The following is a 20,347-nucleotide window of genomic DNA, read 5'->3' as shown; positions in this document are numbered from 1 at the left end:
GTAGATGGAGACATATTCCAAATACCCATCAGCACTCAAGGTATGTGCTGACTGCAACTTGGTTCTGCTGCTAGTAGTTTTACAGAAGTTAGCAGTCAAGTAACTACTCGCTAGAGCTTAAATGACAGTGTTTAATCTGGAAGAATATTATGCATAGTTCCTAATGATTTATAAATTGTCATGAAGTTGTCATACAAATTGACATAAAATTGTCAGTGAGATCTGCTTTACATAAAGGTGTTATAAGCCTTTACATTTCAGATAAAAATTTAAGCAAAGTGAAAATTTGGAGTAAATAGATATTTTGATACTTTCAAAACTATTTTTGTAGTTGTTAATCTTTTTCTCAATTGTTGAAGTAAAAAGGACAAGAAACTCTGTTTGGTTTTCTTAGTTCTTTATTCCTCTCAGCTACGTTTCTATAGGTTGTCTTTCTTTTTCCAGCAGTTGGTCTTATTAAAAGAGATTTGCCAGCAGTGCCCAATGTAAATAGGTTTTATTCAGGTGAAAGAATCGGTTTACGTGTGCATCTCTGACTCCTGCCTGCCTGTTTTCTTGCACTTGCTCACACTTTCTTGCTCTCACTTGCATTTTCTGTCTTTTAAGGCAGTACTGAGCCCAAAGTGTTTCAGTAATCAGTGTAACTGCAATTGAAAACATTTTCTCCTGCAGATTATGGGTAATGGTGAAAGTATTATAGAAACATTTCCTTTTCCTTCACCCTAATGAAACACCTCAGTGTTGTATTGTTCCAGGACTAAGACACCTCAAAGAAAAGGGGTTTGCCATTTGTTTGCCATGGTGTGATGCTCAGTAAAACTGGTACAGCAGCTCCATCACACTGAAGGGGTTTATGTCTTGTGTTTATTGCCTCATTATTGAGTCTTACCATTAAAAAAAAAATCCACTTTCAAATAGTATGACTCTTACACCAATTACCATCTCAATAAAGACAGTGAGACTTGCTCTGCAAAGTTAATTGCTATGAATTGTTCAACAGGCCTCACAAATACGTATTTATGAGCATATTTCCGTCAAGTAGATTTTTGTCATTCTTTTTATTCAAAGTGACCTTTACAGTGCTTATGAGAAGAATCATGTAGTGTACACTGTACTGGAATTGAATACTCTCCAGTCACCATCGGAAGCATTGGAGGGCTTGTGATCTTTTAGTTACCTCAGAATAAACTCTTGTTTAAAGCTGCCTGAGAAAATAAGGATGTTAAAACAGGCAATACTGATATTTTGTGTCAAAAATACTTGAAACAAATGAGGAAGAGCATATGGTATGGTATTTCTTTTACCTGTGTAGAAATGTACAATAAATGTTCTTCATCGCATGGTTTAAGGGAATGGGGCAAAAATCTAAAGCAAGTCGATTGACAGTAGCAGTCAAAAAGCACTTTATGTGTTGCAGTTGGTAGCCAATTGGTATATATTGGTTTCCTTTATAAACACACAACTGATAAAGCTCTGAACCAAATGGAAAATACGTTGAACAAAGCCATGTTCAATGTTACAGCAAACTTCAGTGCTGTACAAAATGAGCTTTTAACTGTGCTGTGCATTTTCTGATGATTCTATTCCCATCTGTCTTTTGTGAATAATAAAAATTACTCTAAAAGTTAGTGAAAATGCCAAGCTGCCTACCGTGAAAATATGAAATTATTGATTTACCTAATTTTTTTCGTTTAACACCTTTATACCACGCAGAAATAGTTTAATATAACTTAGAGTCCTTTTTATTATTTTTGATTATGACTGGTTCCCAGTTTGTAGAAGGCAATTGTTTTGCATAACCACTTTTCTTGGTCTAGGCCACTTGGGTTGAGATTGGATGCTGGTCAGTTTAACTAAAGAACTGGTTGGATCAAGATGCTTTTGAATGTTTTTTCAGTGTTTTGTTTTTTATTTGGGCCCCGGAAATTGTATAATCACTTTCTGTCATTTTCCCTCCTAGTTAGCAACAGGCTTAGTAGAGAAAGATCATTCTGAGAGAAGAAGTGTTGTTCTCAGTAGCATTTAATTCTTCCTTTTCATCTTGCTCTTTTTAGTGCTTGCTGATAAATTCAGCAAGTCTTTAGCAACCGACAAGTTTTCTAAACTGTGCAGCTTATGTCCCTATCATGCTTAACTTGTAGCAGTGCATGAAGAGGTTAAGATTTTTCTCATAAAAGAACACACAGCCAGTTAAAGTTTAGTGTCATTACAGCAGTGATCCTGTTCCCTTGGTAACAAGCAAGTCACATGCACTCCCTTGTTAAAAAGTGAGCCCCTTCTATATTCAGGCATTTCTATACTGCAGCAGGTGTTTCTGAAATTGGTAGCAAAGAATGGGCTTTAGAGCCAGGAGAGAAAGTTTCAATTTTGAGTCTGGGCAAAACAGGGAGAATACATTTATAATTCTCTTTTTCACTTTGCAAGCAACATAAAATTAAACCAGGAAAGAGACTTGCAGAAATATAATTTTAATCTCTGCCATCCCTGGTTTTTTGTCTTACAGTTCTCAGCTCTTATTTTAAGTTCACATTTCTATCAATGAGGTAGTAATGTAACAATAAATTGTAATGCTGAGTACTCAAAAGTACAGATTAATTTACACCAATAAAATCAAATCTTCAGTATGTTTCAGAATTAAAACTAAACAGCTGAGATTGTAAATTATCTTGACTAAAAACAAGTTAGTTGGAAGACTGATGTGTTTGAGCACCAGTTCTTGATATCCAGCAATGAGTAGTCACAGATAGGAAAAATGTTGTGGAATGGGAAAGGAATTGTTTGTGTCTCACTTCTGCGAGTGACTGTGACTCATAAGACTCTCCACCACCTTCCCTGTGTTTGAAAATTCTTCCTTCTGTGGCTTGTATCTTTTTTTGAGAAAGAGGTTTCTTTCTGCTTCTTGTGGTTGGAAAGTCTACTCCTTCCTTGAAGGCCAGGGTGGGTTTTTTTTTTTTTTTCCTCAGTTCTAGTGGCAGCAGTGACAAAGTCCAGTTGTAAAAAACTCAAATTAGCTGTCCATTTTCTCTGCTGGGATTTTTACAGCAAACATTAGCCCGACATCTGAGAATAATGCTGCTTAAGACTATAAATTGTAAAATGTAAGATGTAGATACCATCTATTCCCAAATACATCTTACACAGATATGAAGTCACTTTGTAGAGCAAGACAGATATTTAAAATAAATGTGGAGATCACTTGTTATTTTAGTAGGAAGAGGTAACTAGCAAGTTTTTAGACATCCGGCCATTTCACTGAGAGAATAGATAAAACCCTTTGCAGAGTTCTATAGCTTAGGGTCTAAATGTGAATCAAGTCAGTTTCTACTGCCCATCAACAAAACCACATCATTCCTGTCAGTATACTTCCTGCATATTCCCCTAACTGGCAAGTATTTGCCAAGGTCATTTGGTTAGCTAAATCCTAAACTATTTCTAATTATAAACACAAATTCTGCTTCTCTTTTGTCCATACCTAATTAATAAACAATAGATCCAATATTCTTTAAAGCTCCTTATACCAGTGGAAAAAATATTTGCATCCTAGCTATGAAAAGTGGAATACTAGAAATGCTAATGTAATTGAGTGTGCAGTACTTCAAAGTACCATCCTCATGCTTGGTAGGATGAAAGGATTTTACTATGGAATAAGGTATTGAACAATCAGTTCACCTTTTTGTGCTTTCAGCAACGTTGACAGCCATCTTGAAATTTTTCTTTGTAATGTGGGATGATTTTCCTAAGTGAATAGAAGAATAAAGTCGTTCTTGTCAGGCTAGCCATATGATAGCTGTACCTGCCATTCAAATATAGAATTAATGTACACTTCTTGTAAACATTGTGGGTTTGTACCAATATGCTCACTTTACCCTTTTTTTACTGTCTGTCAGCACTAGTTAATATATTTAATTAATGACAGATAGGAACAGAATTTAACCCAAGAAGGTGTCATTATTATAATACGTTAGGGTGCACAGCAGTGTCTAAGTTCTAGTTTAAATTAGTTTAACAACAGTGCATAAAACCAGGAGAGTCCAGAGCGCAACAGTAGGCAGTTGTTCACCAGAGTCGTTCTTTTAACTGGAGTGGCTTGTCCAGTAAGAACTTTCAAGTGAGGTTTTCAGCCTACAGAAAGGTACTAAAAATGCCTTAAACTGGTAGTCTTCACAAAATATGTTTGGAAGGTAGAACAGTAAAATAAAAATGTGTTTCCAGCAGGATTTCCTCTCAATGCTCAGGCAGCTGGTGTTGTGCTCTGATTGCTCTGGGTGGCTGAAAACCTCAGAGAGTCAACAGGGAGTTGAGGTCTGTATTGTAATAAAGAAAATGTGAAATGAGGGCAAACTGAAACATGAACTAGGTGAATTGATTTGAAAGAGGGAACTTCATGTATAGGTTGTTAATGCAGGAGAGAACTGGTTTAGATGGGGAGCTGTGAGGACTTCTCAGCAACAGAGGTCTACATCTAGGTAGAATCAACTCAGCACAGAAGTTTGTGGAGAGAAGAATTAGGCATAAAGAGAAGACAAGCAAACAATAGCTGGGAAAGTACTGGGTAATAAATGCACTATGATGGTTGATTCTAACCATATTTGTATCTCTGATATATTGTGGTGTGCTGTTAGTCCTTTAGTTGTGTGCACTGCTCAGTCTATGCGCATTGCATAGCTCAGCCAGGCTTGCCCAGAACCTTGAAGTCTGCCTGTCAACTCAATTAACCAGTCTCTCTTTGTTAAATTAAGTCTCATTGAGAGCTCAAGATAGGTGCATTCTAGCAGGCTCTGCAGTGGGTTAATGTGCTATTTATATTGTGCTTGTCTCCAGATGGAATGCCAGAGTGTTACACTTAAATCTTGGATAAAACAAATGCATATTTTAGTTCCCATACAAAATGATAATCGAGTTGCAAAGTATAACCATGAAAATAGTAAAATACAAAACAATGTACATAAGATTACTTTCCATTAACCTCCTAGTCTGCATCCAATTACTAAGAGTTGTAAAATAATGTCATTTGAAATGTTTACATTTGAAAGAGATTGACATCTCTACAGTATTGATAAAAACTTTCCTTTTGAGCATGTAGAATGTATTCCTACTTGAATAGCTAAGAAATCTTACAAGGCATTTCCTTTCTTCCTTCCCTTCAAATAGCAGTAATTATCAAAGTTCCAGACTTTTTTTTTGTGCTCATTAACAAGTATACGTGATTTGTAAAGGAAGCTTAAGTCTAATACTCTTGTTTGTGATTATCTAGTTATTTCTTTTTTACAGTGTAAAACAGTTTCTGGCATGATTACTTAAGTAGGATACTTTTAAAAACATTGCTCCAATAATATACCTAATTTAATGAAAAAGGGTTTTATTTTCTATATATTTTCCTAAATTCTCCAGTAAATGAGTCTAGATAACAACTTGACCCATTATTCTGCTGGAGCTGACTTTTCCAGAGGAGGAGAGCACAGAGCAGTTTGCCACTCAAATAATCAGTAGCAGAGAATGTGCTAAAACATTGGGATTGTAAGCAAGTACAGATGCCTAAATGTTTTTTCTGTCCATACTGCATGATGCTGTCTACCTTCTAACGTGGGAGCTCTCACGCTTTAAACTACCAAAGCCATTCCTTTCTATCCCTTTTCAAAGTCCTAAATATTAACATAATGTTTTAAAATGGGCACAGAATTTTCAGTATGCAAGGTCCACAAACATAGAATATTATATTAAATCCTAATACATATTTTTATGTGGCATCCAAGTCATCAGAGAGTGGCCAAAAAACCCAAAGTGAATATTTTTATTTGATATGAAAATAATTTCTTTCTGAATATAATTTTTTAAACTATTCAGCAGGTGAGAATACACTAAATTGTCTCTACAGTGACAGTTACTAGAATGAATATATGTTGGTAAATGTGGATAATAAGAGTAATTTATTGCATGGTGGTTCAGGACTGTTTCAGGTACCTCACAGCTTCATGTGTCACATGTACACCCCACAGATACCTCTGATGCATCTGAATAATGTTAATTTAACAAAATTTGCCCTTCATGAGTCAGTTCCCTGCCCACAAAGTTACATTATCTCCTTGTTAGTAGAATCTGATATCTGATGTAATGACGATTATAAACCTAACGCATTGATATCCACTTAATTACGCCCGTTTGCTGTGGCAGTAATATTGTCAGGAATACAAATTAAACAAGACCACCCTTGCCCAAATCTATGTGAATTTCTGTAATGAAATTTTGGCTTTCAAAGCTAACTTTTTGGCCTACTAAATCCTGCAAAACAATTTGTAATATTTATTCTACAGCTGCACTTAAACTAGCCGATCTGTAATTGCTTGTTAAGTTTCTCTTTATGGAGATTATTTTAAGCAAATTGCCAGCTTTAGATATTCACAGTCAAATATCAGCATATGTAGCTGAAGATTGCATGACAGTTCAGGAGAAGTACTTTTGGAGAACTTACAGGTAGGGGAAGGTGACCATCTGCAGGTCTCTTACAGAAAGTAAGTGTACCACCAGAAAGTGTTTTGGAAACTATTCATATAAAGATGTTGTTTTGTAAGAAGCCATCTGGTCAGTCAGAGCAATCTGTGTGCAAATGCAGGTGGATATGAGAGCCCTGGGATCCATAACCCTTTGTTACCATTCGTGTTCTTCAAAACAATGCCTTAGAGGGGCCCCCTTCTGATGATGCATTAGTCCACTGTGTACAGTGGTACCCTGAATGCTCCAAAATCCGATCTCTTTTTTGGAACGGCAGAGTACTGGAAAAGCCCATGACACTTCCAGGAAGAGAAATTTTCAAAGTTGCATCCTCCATACAGCTGAAACCAGATTTCAGGTAGGCGGTGTAGTATGAGGGCTTTGAGTAGATGGGACTGTGTACTTTCTTTATGGACAAGTTCTCATAGCCCAGATCACTGTTAGTGATTTTTCTTTTTAATTAGAATTTGAAATGTACAACTGAAGAGGGAAGTATTTATTTCAATGTATGTTCACAGAATGAATAGAAACTGATTAATGGAACTGAAAAAAACCAAACCAAATAATCTCTTACTTATATTGTTTTTATAATATATTTGGAATTGCATACCATGCAACTGTGGCACTCTAAGGGGTTTTTAAAGCTGTACCATTCTAACAAAGGGTGAGGTTATTTCTGCTCCTGACTTTCTTTGATGTGTTGAAAGGAACTTAAGGGCTTCTGACTTACTTTAACCAGGCTGCATGGCAAAATAGATCACTTAAAACTACACTGGCCTGGCCTGGGTGACATAACCTGGACAAAAGTTGGTCTGGAGATCCACAGGATGTTCAAATCTCTACTTAGAAAAACATTATATAGAGTCATAAAACTGGTAGATCCAGTTTATAACAGATAACTCCAGGTACAAACAACACTGGCTTAAATTCAGAGTGTATGTTCAAGAGAAAGTCTTTGACTTGCCATTTTCAGCTTGAATTCTATTGACAGGGAAGCTTAATTAAAATATTTGCCAACAGCGCTGACCATCCAAAAATATCCCTTTTATTACAAGACTTTCTAATATGTGGAAGAATGGAAGAAATCACAGACCATGTATGTGTGTGTAGTTGATATACAAACGCAGCACTCTCCAGTGAGAGCATGATTTAGTGGATGTATTGTTTAGGAAACGGGGTCTGAGTAACATGACCTAAGAGATGTGTCTCCTTTTAGTCAGGGCGACACTGTGTTTTCTTTTCCATTCCCAAACACCCATTGACTTATCACCAAATTGTCTTTCTGATACTCTGAAATTGAAAATGGTATTGTTTTCAAGATATCTGATGCAGAAAAGCAATGAACAATTCCTGTAAGTCACTGCATGCTTTCATCTCCTACTGATGCGAGTCACAGTGGGGCACAGCAAGCATCAGTCGAGCGCTGTTTGTGTTCTGCAGCCCGTAGATCAGGCCTTTGTGCGGAATTAATCTCTCTAGATTAAGGAAAGGGCCCTTCATATTGGGTGGTTCTCTGTGACGTTTGCAAAAATTTTTGGCACAGCATGGCGTTTGCAAACAGTTTTGGTGTAGTGTATTTATGTAATCCATTATTGCAAGCTAAGCTCTCAAACATGAGTTTATGATGTTTGCTACAGATCTCCTGAAATGTCAATGTCTCAGTTCAGTTGCCCTTGAGGAATCTGTTAGGGAGGGAAAAAAAAAGAGGAAATAAGTATTGAAAATGCACTGTTCTTTAAATCAAGATATGTGTGTGCGTAAATATACTCCCATATGTAAATTTTACATAATTAGTAGAATGGCAGGGTTTTAAAAAAAAAAATGGTAATGAAGCACCATGACTTTAAAATTTTTCTCTTCATATAATTGTTAGATTTGGAATATTGCAAGAAAAAACTACTCTGTAATGCTTATTTCATTGGGAATAAACCCAAAGATTAAGTTTAATTACTTTTCTACAATGGAAAAGATTTTGAGGAGTGAAAGAAGATTTGCTGAGATGGATATATAAGCTTTATTCCTTTCTCTTAGCATATGAAACAGTAAGGAATAGTCTTGAAAGTGTGGTTTAGAAAAATCTGTTTATACATCTTATATTGCAGTCTTCCAGTGCTTATTCATACCCCTTTCTGTGGAACACTGACAGTAATGGATAAATGGATGCATCCATTCAAATACATGAAGTAAATAATCTTCATGAGGGAGGTATCTTTGTACTTGTGCATGTACTTGGCACTAATCCAGACCATAACAAGTTTGTTTATGTCTAACTGCACAGTGTTTCCAAAGGAGGTGGGTTATTTCTTCTCCTCATTTGAACTTGTATTGCAAAATATTTCAGCAGCCATCAGTTTCTCATGTGAAAACAGCGTGAATTAGCTACAGGCCATCACTGAAATTCAAAACATCCCACAGAAGCTTTGTTCTTTGGTTTTGTTAATGTGCCAGCTATAAACATCGTCCGTTCAATTCTGTTGTATTTCAGATGCTATTTTTGTGGTGTATTTTTAATGTGTTTGGCACTTCTGTGGTGAGAGCAGAATCCATGAACAGTTAGCTGAAGGATTCTAGAATAACTTGGTGTAATTATAGGCACTCATCTATTAATAACAAGAATTAATGGTATGCATGCATACTTCCCTGCCATATCACTTTGCATCATTAACAAATGAGTAAAGAAAGTGATTGTTGTAGTTTTTTAGAAATAATCTTTAGACTGCTTCAGAGGTCTCCAAATACATTCTCTGTAGGTACAAATTAGGCCAAATGTCAGTTCAGAAATGCAAAATGACCTGAACTGTTGAGGTCTGTGCAGAAATAATAGAGGTACCTTCATCACACAGCTCTGGTTCATCTGCAGCACGCAGAGATTGCACGGATATGCTCTCCACACTTACTCCACTTACTGTTTCCGTATGGCCCTAGCCCAGGGACAACATGACTGGAGTACTTTGTGTATTTACAGCATCAGTCTAAGTATAACCTCAGGCTATTCTTGTCTGTGATGATGTGGTCAGAATAGCTGCAGATTTCCTAATGCAGATCTGCTTTTCAGTGAAACAGGCTCCTTCAGTTTACTCTTCCTGAAATAACCCGATTTTAGACAGAAGTTACAGGAAGGATTTGTACCGGGATGGCTGATGTCACCACCTCCAAGAGCAGACCAGACTCATTTTTCTTCAAATCTTCACGTATTATTTACACATTCCCCCACAGGTTGATTATGCCAACAGCAGGATGAAGGTTTATTTTTAGATTAAGATTTTTAAAGTGTAACACAATTACACTTAAGAGTTTAGTAAAACGCATTATATGTAGTAAGAAGGAGAACCACTAATATGTGGGTCTGCAGGGTCTGCTGTTCACTGCAGAAAGTGTAAGAAATCTGTGCCTTGTAAACAGCTTGCATAAAATAGCTTGATTTTGCAACTGCAAAATGAGCCAAAGAACCTGTTCCTTACTATTCCATGTCTATTTTAACTCTGAAATCTTGTTTCTGAAATTTTAGAAGTCATAAATTAATTCTTTATAAGATATGTAATTTATTAGTCTTAATAGAATTTCTGGGTAAATCATAAATACGCTGTATGGCTCTGAATGTCTGGCCCCTTTAAAAATCTTTCAGTAGAAGACTCCTTCATATTAAAAGAGATAAATCCCAAAGTACTAACTATTAAGAATAGCGAGAATTGACCAAAGGGAAATAAAATGGGGCTGGTTTGCATTGTCAGGCAGACTGAATATTTTATCATATTTTTACTTAGTGCTACAGCTGAGTCACATGCATCTAAATCTTGAAGGCTTCAACAAAACCCAGTGTTCAGCTTTTTCTAAGCACAGGGCAGCCGTATCTGTAAGATTAAAAAATGCTTCATGTCTAAGTGTAGAGCTGTTGTTACTGCAGTGAAGTTGATGTATATCACCAATGCAGGGCATAAATAGTCTTCACATTGCACCAGCATAGTCCTTTGCTTTTCGGGTCTGTGATACTGCAAGGAGGATCTGTAGGCACATGCTGTATACCGTGTCATCTGAGACTATTCTCCTGCTGCTTGCAAAGCAGAACTGCCCTAACAAAGATAAAATTCTGCATCATCTTACTGCTTCTGGTACTGTATACATCCATGTGGAATATTGACCTCCACATACAGATGCTTCATTGATCTATTTCTAAACAGGGAAAGCAATACCTCAGCACCTTTTTTCAGTTACCATTTAGTTCAACATTTATGCAGAGTCATAAAATGTCCTATATCAAGGTTGGCTAGTCTTCCTAACACCACGATCTTCATGTGACTGAAAGACACACAACTCAATGAGACAAGGAGAGGAGGAACTTCTGGGGGAGTTCATAGGTGAAAGATGAAAGTGCCTTTCTTGTGATCCCACAACTTCCTTATGGGATAAAACTCAGCTGGGTTACAGAAGCAGATACTTTAGGTAGCAGCAGCCATTTGCAGGCTTCTCTGTGTAGCTGAGACCAGAGCACATTCAGCAGCTCCCAAGCTGCCACTGCCCGGTTGCCAGGCACGCAGCTCCAGTGCTGGAGTTGCACTGGAATGGCTGCCAGCACCAGGAGAGCCACAGCTGGCCACCCTGCTCCTAAATTGAGTTTTCTTTAATATTTTGTCAAGGAGCAAGCTTATTGCAATTATTTTTTTGACTCATTAGCAAATTTGCATCTGCATTAGAGAGGGATGAAGATAATGTACTTTTTAAAGATTCTGAATCTGCTGATACCTGGAGAACTGACCTCAAATTTCATGAGCTCATGGCCAGCAATGTGCTGTGCATTTAACTCCCACTGGAGTCTGTAGCAAGTTTTGCTTCCTGTTAGCCTAATTTGGAGTCAGAATTAAAAAAGGATGAGCCTATATTTATCATTGCCATTTTCTTTCTTACAGAGAAAATAACTGAAATCAGACTAAACAGAAAATGGGATTTTGTTTGCTGATTACTGTGGACTTCTTTTTGCTGGCTGGCCTGATGACTGTTTAGTTTCTGTCTAATCCATCAAGAACACTGCAGCCCAAGCTGGCTCCCTTAGTCATTTACCGGGCAGTGTCATACCTGCTTTGATTGGCTTCCCTTTCTGTGCTGGATTGAATGTAAACATTAGTCCTTGTCTTCATTACCGAGAACAAAGTCAGCATTTCCCTTGTTACTCTGTTGACAGTACTCAGTTCTGTACTTTATTTACATATTTTCCCATCTTGATTACTTTTGTTTATTTAGAGAGTACACATTTAATTCCACTATGCCAAGTCTCAAGTCACTCTGTGGTTATGTTTCCAGGTGCATGTGCACTATTTTCTATGCGCTATTTAACTCTGTGTGAATTTTTTTTTAGCTTAGGGAAACTAAAGATAATGGGCTAAAATTAAGAACAATCTAAAAGCTCCCAAAGGTTGAGATTAAGACCTAGATTTTTGAGTTTTTAGGTCATGGATCACTATATAGTTGGAGTGCAGTAAGGTGCCCTTAGTATTTGAAAAATAAAAACAAAACCCAGAAAGAGTGATTGTTATAAAGCTCTGTTCTTTACTTTTACTACTGCTAACATATTTTCCAGAAAAGGGTTATGATTCTGTAGGATTCTAGGAGCAGCTTTAAAGTTTGTTCATTTTCCACATTCATAGCTATTATTGTTAACATGACATCTATTCAGGTCTGGATCTGTCCCTGAGAATGGTCACGTCAGCTCTCTTCTGCCTTGCTACATATGTTAATATCATGCTGTAATCTTCATGAGAAATTAAGATACTTGAGAGAAGCAGCTGATACCTCTTAACTTGGTGGAGCAATTAAAATTCAAGCATTTTGCATGGAAGAATAAACCAACATGTTTTGATCACAACTTTTCTTTATCATTCCATTTGCTTTTATGGCCATTTTAAAAGGATTTTGTTGTTAAAATAATAATGATAATTGTTTGTGCAGGGTTTTTTTATGATGGGCTGTTCACTTGCAAAACTCAAAGCAAAGACAGCTAAGTCTGGAGACTATTTAAACTATGTTGGAAAGTGCACATGCAAGTGCTTGTGGGCAGATATTCTTGCCTGCCTGAATTTAGAACAAAGAAGAGTCAAGGAGCATGGAGGGGACAAAGCCTCTCCACAGGGAACCAGCACCTGAGTAGCTACATCAGGGCCATTCCCCCCAGCTCAGACCGAAAGCACCAACAGCTGCTTGCTCCCTGGTGGCATTTAGGTGGCAGATTTCCAGAATAGGAGACTGGTAACTGTGCTGCATTACCCATGAAGCTGAATTACGCGGTGCTGAAGGTTGAAAGTCAGACATGTTGTAGTAAGGCAGGAATATGCACCAAGTTTTTAATGGAAGTTAGTCTGAATAAGTACATTAGTGAGCTCAGTAACAGGGAAATGATGGGGATGAACAGGTAGGAAGAAATGTTTTAAGCTTTCAGAGTTTTCTTCTCTGTGATATTGGCAAAATTAGGCAAATTAGAGGAGATGGTAAATCCTTCTCTTTTTTCCTACTGCTTGGCATGAAAGGTGGTCAACTTTTTGCATTTTTTGTTCTGTGAAATCTAGAGGTGGGTAGCGCCCAAGGGCTAATCTATAACTCCTTTTACTGGCTTCTCGTACACTGGTGTCTGAGAACACACTTTCTGTAAATGCTCTCTGTTGTTACTTCTGATGCCAATCATATTGATGATTGGCTTTTTAAAAGCTAATTTGGTAATTAAAGTTGTCTCTGTTCCATGTCACTTTTGCGTGCAAACTTGTGAATATGGAGGAGGAGGTGCCTGGCTAGTCACTGTGGTGCACTGCTGTCTCGGGACATTGAAATTGCTGCTTGTCAAACAGGAGTTTTACTCCTTTTATTTTCACATATATGATGCATTGTGAATCCTGATGCATGTCTTCTGTTTTTAGTTTCCTCAATATTTTCAATAAAAATATATCCTAGATCTGCCTCTGCTTTCCCTGAAGATGATAATTACAGTACTAGCAGGAAAAAGTAAATCCAGGTACTCACTGAACACTGTCGTTCTGAAAGCAAATTCTGCATTTTGTTATTATATAAACAACCTTGGAACATGTTCTGCTTCTGAACCATTTGTTCATTAAATTACCTATCACTGAGGAGTGGTAGGATATACCGCTTATACAAATTCAGCTAACCCCCAACAGAGTAGAATGTTGGTGATTTCTAGACGGAAATGGATGGAATAGCCAAACGTACTACCTTTCAATTTGTCATTGAAATAAACAAAACAATTATATCAATTATAAAGAAATAGTATATTACGGTGAACTTTTTCTTATACGTGTGTGCAGTGGTTTCTGGCTTTCTAGTTAGTTGTGAAGGGATCATTTCTGTGAGTACCATATTTGCACATTATATTATTCTAGCTCGGGCACCACAAAAAATGGAAAGTAACTGTTCCCAAATGCAGATGTCATTATGCATTAGAAAGCCGAGGAACAAGAATCTAGGTACTAAACTAATGAAAGGTAATTTTTACAGGGTTCTGAACATTTCCTCAATGAAAGAGAGTGTATTTAATCCAAAATTAATCATAGGTATCATTCATTTTCGAGGATATAGCTAATGGATACTAAACATTTACTGCACAAGAACCATCTTGTTATGCCAACTTCAAAGGAAAGTTAGTGGAAGAAAAAAAGAGATCTGATCATCAGAATGACATACAGTGTCATGGTTTACAGAAAAATTCAAGTATCAATGCAGATGATGTTTATGAAGAAAACCTTCATGCTGGAATGGAAACTGATTTGTAGACTGAGAACCTTCAAGTTAGGATCATTCCAATGATAACAAATGGAAGCACGATTATGTGTTTGTCATTATTTCACAGCAAGAAGAGATTGAATATGTCATTGTGAATACTGTGTTCTGCTGTAGAACTATGTATGTAGAAGGAGCTGTATATTAATCAAGCAGTTGATAGAATATTAGGATTAATGCTTTTCATTTCTTGATCAATTGAAATCTTATCTTGATAAGAAATTATTACTCAGTTTTTTAACCCGACAACTTTGCTCTAATATTCAGGATTTTCAACGTCGAAGTGTACTCTCTTTTGTTAATAGCTGACTATTTAAACATCCCAACCCAGTCATTTTTATTAATATATGGAGATCACTGTTTCTCATTAATAATTATATTTAATTTCCAAAAAATTAGGAGAGATGGCAGGAATGTGTCTCCAATTATTTTTACTATTCAGCAACTGGAAACCAGGATTTTACCCAGATCTCTGCAAAGCAGGAGTTCCTAGAGTATGTAAAATGATTTGATGATATCAGAGTCTTAGGTAATAATACCACTGAACAGGTGTTTTAGCTGATTTCAATTGGCAGAAGAAAGTGCTGAGATATGTTGTATTGGCAAGTCAGAATTAGTTCTCATTTGTCTAATAATGATCTCTTACTATAGTGTAGGCACTGTTTAATACTACCTTTTTGAGGAGGCTGCCTGCCTGAATCCACTTTACCACATTAAATATTGGGGTTATAACCAGAAATTATAATGACAAACAAAAATATTAGTAACACAAGAAACTGGCAAAAAATAAGTCACCAAATTTATCTGCCAGCTAATGCCTTTCTTCATGAAGTATGCTGAATACAATTCAAGCAAAACTAGAATCATGAACGTCTCCAGAGATGCATTTGCATGTGAGATCGATCGATCTATCTATCTATCTATCTATCTATGAAATATCTGATCCTATCTATCTATGAAATACCTGATCCTGAGCTTTGCTACACTCCCAACAGGTGCTTATTCCTTCTTTTCTTTGATCTCTGGCTGGTATGAAAATATTTCCAATTCCAGACGTGTTATACTGTTTTTATAAGAAACTTCTCTCTCTAATTTTATCCTGAAGAGTACACAGTGAGATAGGAAATAAATTTCTTCATGTAAATGTTCACAACATCAGCTAAGAGAATACTGCAGTTCCATGTGCTAAGTATGTGAAGAAAACCACAGAAAATGCAGTTTACATTTTGATATACAGAGAGCAATAAATGAAAGGTATGAATAAACCAGAAGATGATTAAAAAGACCAGTTATTTTAAGCTATTTTCTGTAGAGGCACCTCAGGCAGAACTTGACACCAAGACAAAATCAATGAAACTGAATTGGTATCCAAACAAACGCTGGGCAGATCAATCAGGAATGCTTAAAAGCTAAACAATGAGCTGGTGGGAAGAAGGAATTGATTGCCTCAGTGGGTTGCTTTTTCTTCAGAATGGGACAAGGTGAGAATGTAGACAAGAGCTTGAGCCTTTAATGCTTGGACATTCCACTGCTGAACAGGGTAATGCTGGCAAGCGTCTGTTAAGACTTCAGTGGGTAAGAAGGTAATAGGATGAAAAGAAGAGTGTTGTATTAAACCTGAGCAGGTGTAACTCAGACAGATGTAGACTTAAAGAGCAAGTACTTACCAAAGGACTTTGGGTAGTTATTCTGGAAGAGTTATTCTAGAATAGTTACTCCCTGGTTTAGATTTATATATTTTAAATTTGTATTTTAATCAACAAGAGAGATGGCAAGTTTTCTCATCAAATTTTGAAGGAGGGAGGATGGAAAGGGGCTTAAGATATGTACTTTTAAATGTATTACCTTTTTTAATACTCTGAACTTTTTTCCCTATACAACATCTGTTTCCGTGGAAGTTGATCAATTCAATTTCAGCTCCATTTTCCTTCTTCATGTGGGATGCATGAAGATACAATTCCTCCGATGTAGGTTTACAGAAACTGATTTATATGACATAAGGATTTGTCTTAGAATTTGGACTGTCATCATAAAAATTAAGATGAATTATCTCCAATTTGGTTATTAGATATATCTCATTCTGGAGTAGCATCATTTAATTAGCAGAATTACTTGCAATTTTAGTCCTTCATTCACAGACACTGGTGTTCATGCAATTATCCCAAGATGATCTTATTACCTCAGCCAGCCATACCTATCAGGGCAGACTGATATTAATTAATAAATCTTCATTTTAGGGGAATTGATTTTGCAATTTTGCACTTTTTTCTTTGAATGGCATTTTTTCTCCAGAAGGGAAAAGTGACTTCCCAGTGGGCTGACACTAATGTCATTTAGTGGACATGCCAGCAGGAGGAGCTTGTGTATCAAACTGTACTTTCAATAAAGCAATCACCAAGCCATAGTAATTGTATGTAACACTGTGCTTTCCTCTGCAACGTAAACTACTGTGTATCCATAAAGTAACTGTTTGTGTGTCTGATAAAGCTAACGTACTATCAGCAGTGGCCATCACGCTGGTAAATTAACCTATTTTAGATTGAGAAAAGCACGATGAGGTGAAAATTTAATTTTATTCCATTGTATATTTGATATTTAGATGCTTTTATGTTTACATGTTCTGAAAAATACATATTTTAATACAAAATCACAACCCTCTGAAGCCAGTATCCCGTGCTCTATTTTACAAGCATTTGAGTATCAACACTGCATTGCTGCAATTTTATAAATAGTGTAAAAATAATGAGTAATAATGTTCCTGTTACTAAAAGAAATACTAATGAGTACAGGGAAGTCCAATTATCCTTGGCTACCAAGAATTAATAACATATCCTAATTAATTTTTAGAGTTTTTATTTTAGTAACAAGAAGAATAAGGAATTAAAGATCTAACTTGTTAATCTTGTTATTAAAGAGGTGGATGTATACCACAGTTATTTTATGCCATTTTTTCATGCAAAGGACTTCCTAGTTACCTAGGAAGACTAAATAATGTAACAGGAGTGTGGCAAATCTTAACTTAGAAAAATCTTTTATTATTTTAACTAAGGTTATTTTAGACTGTTCTGCTCAGAAATGTAGACAAGTAAAATACAATGCCATTAAAAAACATAATTTTGTTTTCTGTTAATGTTTAGCATCTGAATTGGACAGGTTTTTTTTCCTATACTTTTAAAAAAATAATTATTTTAGTGAGTGCCAGCCGATGTGTGCACTGTAGTTACACAGGTAATGGCTACCAGTGACACAGCCGCCTTGTCTCGCAGAGGTGCGCTGCTTCCTGCATGTGGATTTTCCACTCAGTCCCAGGACTTGTTAAAGGCTTTTGCTTTGCCAAGATCTCTCCCATGTGGGTGCTCAAAATGCAGGAGTAGAGCCTGCGTGTGCCTGTGGCTTTTGTAGGGCTGCCTGACCTGTGAGGAAGGTCACTGCAGGAAAAAGGGAACTTACACAGAGTAAATCCAGTGATTGTTTTAAAATATATCTGTATTTGTTTAGTCTGGCAAGATTTGCAGATGGGCAATTCCTCCCTTCTGGACTTGTTAACTCACTCTGAAGACAGGTATTACAAAGGGTTTTTTTAAATAATAAAAATAAGCTTGGCTTTGTATGCTGTGTAATTTTATTGCCTAGCTGAGTTGCAAAATTTAGTTTTATTTATTTATCTGTATGTAAGCAGTATAATTAAAAACCATGCGGAGTCCTCTAAAAGAACGGCAAAAGTACAATGCTATCCCTTTATACTGTAGTTTTCCGAGGAGTGTATAGCCTCTGAATATCACCTAGGTAAGCTGGAATTTTCTGTTACTGCTTGTTGTTGAACTTAATGTACTTCTTCTCGGAGTCTCTTCCAAAAGGCTCGTCCATGTAAGACTATAGTCTGTTGTGGGTCAGAAGAGACTGAAGAATTCCCAACAGGGATGTATTACTAATGTACTTCATTGTGTAATGATACATCCATCCATAATTAGCGGATTGTTAAGTAGAGCATCATCCAAGCTCCTGTCTATTTTGCTTGTACTTTATCACTTCAGAATGCTTTTTCCACCATTTCTGAACTGCAACTCATAGAGATACGCTTTTATCTTGTAGTTTGCAATCTTCCATAAAGTATTGAAAGTTCTACTAGTTCTCATTTTTGAAAGAGCCCATTTGTAATGCACACTTGAGATACCAGTAGAAAGAATGCAGTTGTGTAGCTGAAGATGTGTGCTGTACTTTGCATTCATGTGCCAGGCTCTCATAACATCTGCTTTTTTCATGTTTGGAATAACTACAGAATAATTTACATATAACATAAACTAGCTACTTCTGTCTTTATTCTTGTCTTCCTAGTGATATTCCACCTTCTGGAGAACCAGTAAGCAAAAGCAATCGCTCAAGAGTGACTACACGCTTCCCCAAACTATCTCGCAGCCATCAGAGAGAGCCACGAAGCCTGGAACCTCAGAGTGGTGATCTTTGACCCTTTTTCATAATTGTGAATACTGGCACCACATACTTTAAGTTGTTCTGTGATCCCTTCCTAGCCTGTATTTATAATTTAACCTCCTGAAGAGACTACAGCTGCATCAACTTAAATCTTGAAAACAGACATTCATTCTAAGGGTCATCTCCTGTTTAACTCCTTTGAAAGGCAGTAATCACTTTCTCGAAAGAATATGAGGGCTCTCACGAGGGCTCAGCAAACTCATAGGCATTTTGGTTTGTGAAGCTGCATTGCACATGTTCTCCTTTGTTATTCTGAAGTTCTTCTGTTACTATGATTTCCTTGTTTGTATTGTATTGTCTCCCTTTCTTCATGTACATTTTTCTGTTCCAGAGAGACATGGGTATCATGTCAAGACAATTTTTTTTCCCTTAGAAGAACAGTTATGATTATCACTACTTACTATGTCAGAAAGATGTGCTTAAAAGAACCTCACTAATTTATTACCTTTTGTAAATAGAAAGACTGGGGGTTTTTTATTGTAAACCTCTGACACTCCAAGGTTTTTAAAAAAACTTCACAAAGTAGATGACAAGGGAAAAACATTACAGGTGGAAAAATAGCTTTTGTACATTTCTAGATAGATATTCCCAATAGCTTTCATTTGTGGGAAGTAATTCTTTAAAATCAGAGAATGTAATAATTTTTTAGTGAAATTTCAGTCTTGCTGTAAGGCTAGGTGCAATATTAATGATTTCTACAAACCACCACAAGGATATACAAAATTAGCATGGTACAAAATAGTACTTTCATGTCTTGGGTTATATTTTGTTATTAATTTGTTGCTGATGTTACAGAACAGTCCATCATTCACAGGGCAGTGTGGAATTCCTACTCTGATTTTGTAAAACCCTTCACAAGGTGATACTTAAAAATTGCCTGTAATGAAAGTGCCTGTTACCCATCACCTCTTATTGAAAAGTAATTTGCAATGGTACTACTGTAAGAGTAACTAAAAAAATTGACAAGAATTATTACAAGTGATGGAAGTCCTGACATGGATTAACTGGAATCCAGTTCAGTATCCATTAGCTGCACTGCCGTAGGCAGTTAATTATATGTTCGCTATCTTCTTCTCTTCATTAAGTTTAAGCAGTGTACATTCAAATTTTCTATCAATTGTATTCTGGTTTTCCTTTGTGTAAGAACATCTTTCTTCTCAGAAGTTTTTTTGGATAATGTTACTTAAATTGATGTATCTTGTCATTTTATTATCCATTCATTATATTAAATTCTTACATCAGTAGATACTGAAGTCTAATATTACCCTGCAGAAGAAACACGCTGACGATTAATAACAGATTTTTTTACCTCAGTGCTTTACTAAAGTTCTAGCAAACTGGAACTTCTGTTCTGCAAACCTGTGACCATTGTGTGTTGTTTTGTCAGGTCCAGTCATTTTCAGTGGCACCTCTTGAGTGAGCTACCCACTGTGAGTGGCATCAGCGGGCTGGTGCCCCAGTACGAGCCCCGAGTGCTCGTTTCCTACCATTGAAATATGTAGCTTGTAGAGTGCACTGAATAGCAAAATGTGTCAAAGAGGAGTGGAATTCACTCTTCAGGTCAGAAATTTCAGTAGATTAAATACCACAA

At 36.6% G+C, this 20,347-nt stretch overlaps 1 protein-coding gene across 1 annotated transcript in view; it reads left to right on the top strand.

The window, feature by feature from the left end:
- Window positions 1-18,730, top strand: part of SNX29 (sorting nexin 29) — a gene marked incomplete at its 5' end in the record, with an annotated part of 108,297 nt that extends 89,567 nt beyond the window's left edge. The window contains 1 exon segment of the mRNA XM_010080997.1: window positions 18,601-18,730. Within this exon segment, the coding sequence (XP_010079299.1) occupies window positions 18,601-18,730 (130 nt within the window).
- Window positions 18,731-20,347: the final 1,617 nt, after the last annotated feature.

The sequence above is a fragment of the Pterocles gutturalis genome, unplaced genomic scaffold (assembly GCF_000699245.1).
Source record: "Pterocles gutturalis isolate BGI_N339 unplaced genomic scaffold, ASM69924v1 scaffold159, whole genome shotgun sequence".
Lineage (NCBI taxonomy): Eukaryota > Metazoa > Chordata > Aves > Pterocliformes > Pteroclidae > Pterocles > Pterocles gutturalis.
Note: the sequence above shows the minus strand (reverse complement) of the source record. Positions and strands in the feature narration are given on the sequence as shown.